The 4,495-nt window shown below is 55.5% G+C and overlaps 1 protein-coding gene across 1 annotated transcript; it reads right to left on the bottom strand.

Moving 5' to 3' along the window:
- Positions 1-2,421: 2,421 nt before the first annotated feature.
- Positions 2,422-3,854, bottom strand: MYF5 (myogenic factor 5). The gene is made up of 3 exons (XM_065665042.1): positions 3,348-3,854; positions 2,765-2,840; positions 2,422-2,615 (listed from the first exon to the last, which is right to left on the bottom strand). Exons 1-3 carry the CDS (start codon positions 3,852-3,854, stop codon positions 2,422-2,424), a joined length of 777 nt encoding a protein of 258 aa, XP_065521114.1.
- Between the last annotated feature and the right edge of the window lie 641 nt (positions 3,855-4,495).

Here is a 4,495-nt window from a genome sequence, read left to right as displayed (position 1 = left end):
ATTATTATTATTATTATGTGTTAACAGTGTATCTCCCAAGACAGCAGCCCTTTAGCCCTTTACACCTTGTTCTTCGCAATCCACAGCCTAAAGGTGGTTTCATGGTCCTAACTTCCATTCCGAGGATTACAGCACATTTCAGCTCATGGGAACATTGTTTATAGATGTCCTGTAATCAACAGTTTGTTTCCTAGATGTGTAAAACAGAACCCTCTTAGTCTAGTAGGCCTTGGGAGGTCTGAGGACAAACATCCCACAGAAGGGACATTTCTCACTCTCTGAAAAGCTACTTCTCAGAAGTATTGACCTTTTTGCAACTCTTAAAATGTCTCCCAGCCAAACAGAGGTGTCCATTACGAACATGTGATTTGCTAGTGTTACTCTGCATACTTCACCAGAGATCACTTGCCAAGGTCAGCACAGTGCAGAATGAAATGCTGAAAGTTCTCCAGCTTAGCTTGTTTTAAACCATCACTTAAGTGGATCTGCACTGTGCTAGGTCCTGGCCCTAAGCAGTATCCTTGGGGCAGTGTTTTGGTTGAGAGGTGCTAGCACTGTAGCAGTGTGTGAGAAACCATGAATAAATACAGTGATGTTCACAGTCTTGCATAAGGATTTCTACAAACAGAAGGCTAAGGAAGTGATCGCCTGTAACCAAGAAAGATTGCCTGTAACTGTGTCTGAGTTAAGGCACTTGTGTACTCCTGAAGGATCTGTAATGGCAAGAGTGTGTGATTGCCTTGTTTGTACCTCTGCAATCCAGGGGTTTCAAACCACTTTTTCTACTTAATGATTACTTGGGACCTAACTATATACACCAAAAGCCCACTCTGGAAAAGGCTCCTCCTGACTTTGCAGGAAAGAACACCCTTACCTCAAGATTACACAGCAAGAGCAAAAAGTGATTTTGAGGGCAGCCATGCTGGAAAGGGACTGGCTGCCTGCATCAGCCTGTGTCAGGAGCAGAGCTGCCTGCTTCCCTGGCTAAGCAGCTCACATTGGTAGTTGCCACCTCACTTTCTCTGTAGCCCTTTTGGGGAGACACAGTCCCTCGGTGTGCTGAGAGGATGGGGCCATCCCTGAGCCAGGCTTCCTTCATCTTCAGTTCAGAGGTGCTGCCAAAGAGCAGTCAGGTGGTAACAGTCAGCGATATGACTTAGCTGGACTGAGTTCAAGTGAAAGATTTATCAGAGGTGAAATATCACTTTCAGGCCCCTTGGCCACCCAGTGCTAACAATGGAAACACAAATGGCAAATACAACCTTATCCCACGCTAGTGAGGGTGCACATCTCTTCCTACTCAGTGTTTCTTGTAGGAGACTTTTCTGGATGCACTGAAGGAGCCCATCTCTCCATCTCATCTGTCTTTTTGGGGGGAGGGAGAGGGTCTAGAAAAGTTTTGGATTACAACTAGAACAGTGCAAAGGGCTGGAATTTTTCATGGTAGAAAGACTGAAATTTAGTGTCTGGAAGGAAATACTTGTTCATTCTGAAACTCACGAAGACTTCACCTGTCTATTTTTAGGTCCATGTAAATAGAGAATTTTCATCCCAACTAGTAGAACCAAAGTCATTAGGAGAAAATAGCTTTCTGAATATTGTGAAATGTACCCTGTGGATTGGGAAAGAGATACTTGTGGTTTGTTCTTATTAACTTCACTAAACTTTTCTCTTGCAGAGCACTGAGAGTGGCTGAGAGTAAAATTATCAGAGCTAGATCATAGAGTTTGTTTTACAGAAGAAAGTCACCATGCAATTTTAGGATCAAATCTGGGAGTATGTGTTCAGTCTTCATACCCAGAGAAAGGTATGAGTGCTTTGCTGGGGTGGGAGGACATATGAAATACTACTTATATTCTTGCAAAAAATAAAGGCGACTCTGCCAGTAGCAGGACAGGAATGGAGGGAGAATTTGACCCTCCACTTTTTTGTTCCTGCATGAGCCTTCTCACAGCAGTACTCACCGCTGAAAGAAGAATCAAGCTCCCAGGCCCCAGCCAGACAAAATGTTACATCCCATAAACCAGGACCGCTGGGGCCGGGCAGGAGCTGGGGGTGACCGCGGCTGGGCTGGGGGTGAACACAGTCGCTGACAGGGCCCCCGCAGCCGGGTCTCACTGCCTTCCCCAATACCAAGGCACGCACGTAAAAAACCATCAGGCCGGACAGCTCTCTTACAGCACGTTTTATTTGCAGCAGGGTTCCAGGGCAGCGCTGTCCCTAGACCCAGGGTCTGCCGACCCCGGGGGGACCCCGGGCCGGGCCCGGCGGGGCGCTTTGCCCCGGCCCCGATGGGTTGTGGCGGAGCAAGCAGCGCCGGGGCTGCCCCTCTCGCCAGAGAAGCGTCTGCGGGAGGCGGCCCGCCGAAGGGGGCGGCCCCGGCGGCGGCGGGAGGCGCGGGGTGCCGGCCCGCCCGGGCCCTCATAGCGCATGGTAGGTCCGTCGGGGCGGCGTCGTCCCGGGCGTCCCCGGCCCCGAGTCGATGCTGGCGCTGGGCGAGACGGAGTCGGCGTCGCGGGGAGGCAGCCCCGGCTCCTCCGCCGGAGACAGGCGGTCCACGATGCTGGAGAGGCAGTCCAGGCTGGACAGGGCGCTGCTCTGCCCGGCGGCGTACCCTGCGGCCGGGATGGGGGAACCGAGGGAAAGGCAGCGCGTTACAAAGAGTTCCCGTGCTGGCCCCCAGAAACACCACGGGGAGCGAGGTGGCTTTTTCGGCCCCCGCCTCCACCCCCCGTGCCCTCGGCTGCCGGCGGGTCAGACTTACCGTGGGCCATCTCGGAGCAGTACACGGCGTCGAAGCTGCTGCCTCTCGCCGACCAGACGGGGCTGCCGCAGTCGGCCTGCAAGATAGCGAGTGGCGAGTGCCGGCCCGGCCTCCCCCACTGCGCCCCAGGCCAGTGTGATGCTCCCCCGGAGGTAAAGTGCCTGAAAGCCAGCGGGGAGGAAGCCCTGGTGCCGCAGGGGAGCGGGACAGCAGCCCCCCGGCAGGGAGCTTCTCCCCTTCCCCGTCTATGCCCCCGCCCCACGTCTCACTCCTCTCCTGCGCCGCGCTAAGCTGGGGTAGGGGGACGCGAGGAACGAGCCCCCGGGGGCTGGGGCCATTGCTGCGTGTCCTCTGGCAGCGTTGCCGTGTCCCCCCGCATTCCCGGAAAGCCCGTGTGCGTGCCTAGCGTTAAATCAGAGAACGGGCCTGTTCTAACGCAGCCTGTACGCCTTTTTCTAGTGTCCTGGTGCATTCTGCCCGTCCCATACCCATAAGACCGGTCCCTCGACGCTGGACTGAAGGGGGACTCTCCGCGGGCCTTTGTGGGGTCCCCACAGCCCCATCGCTCTTGCCCCTCTCTTACCATCCCATCGGAGCAGCTGGAAGTGGGGCTGGTCGGTTCAGAGCAGCTCTGTCCCGGCAGGTGATAGTAGTTTTCTACCTGTTCCCTCAAGAGCTCCTGCAGGCTCTCGATGTATCTGATGGCGTTTCGCAGGATCTCTACTTTGGGGAGTCTTTGGTTGGGGTTGGCAGTGGTGCATCGCTTCAGGGTCTCGAAAGCCTGGTTCACTTTCTTCAGCCTCCTCCTCTCCCTCATGGTGGCCGCCTTCCGCCGGTCCATTGTGGTGGATTTTCTCTTGCAGGCTTTGCAAGCCCACATGAGGCAGTGGCCGGCCTGGTGGTGGCCAATGGGAGCTCGGACATGCTCCTCTTCCTCGGAGCAGCCGGGCTCGGGGGGCTCGGGGACGCCGAAGGGAGGCAGGTCCCGGGGTTCAAAATCCTCGGGGAACTCGCCCTCTGGGGAGGAGAGACAGGAACTGTCATAGAATAGCTCGGACGGGGAGAACTGGCAGCTGTCCATCACCTCCATCCCTGCAGCAGAGACGGGCAGCGTGGGGTGGCAGCCGGCAGCTCTCGTTGAGGCGCGCTGGGGCAATTTCCTGCGTAATTAGCGACCTGAGACGAAGTGTCCGCTGGCTGATGCGGGGGGCCCTTATATATACGCGTAAAGGGAGGCTGGTCCACAGCGGTCAGGCTGTATTAGCATATCCCACCACATCCCCCGGCGGGGGCTGTCTGGGCAAGGCCCCAGGAGACAATTTGCTTCTCACCGCTCCCTTGGAGAACCGTGAGCTGGGCACTCCTCTAATGCCCGACCTCCCCAGAACTGTTTGTGGCATCTACAAAGTTGAAACCAAGCCTGGGAATTCGCGGGTTTGCTATGGGAAGAGAAAGAGTGGCAGTAAGCACACTCGAACGGCTGGTATCTCCTACAGAGCTGTTCCTCGTTCCGGTGCTCCCCTCTCCCATCACACGCTGCAGAGGGAGCGACACCGGCTCTCCCTGCAGGGGAATTAATGTAGAAGGCTCCCCATAGCACCTACAGCATCCGCTTGCGCGTCTTTAGTCCGCGCAGCCTGTGGTCCACGTCTAACCTGAAACAATTCACCCCTCGCTTCAAACGTTTGCTCGTTTATCTTGAGCGTTTTGTCCTATAATTGAAATTGTGTC

This window comes from Lathamus discolor, chromosome 1 (genome assembly GCF_037157495.1).
Source record: "Lathamus discolor isolate bLatDis1 chromosome 1, bLatDis1.hap1, whole genome shotgun sequence".
NCBI classification, from domain to species: Eukaryota; Metazoa; Chordata; class Aves; order Psittaciformes; family Psittacidae; genus Lathamus; species Lathamus discolor.
Note: the sequence above shows the minus strand (reverse complement) of the source record. Positions and strands in the feature narration are given on the sequence as shown.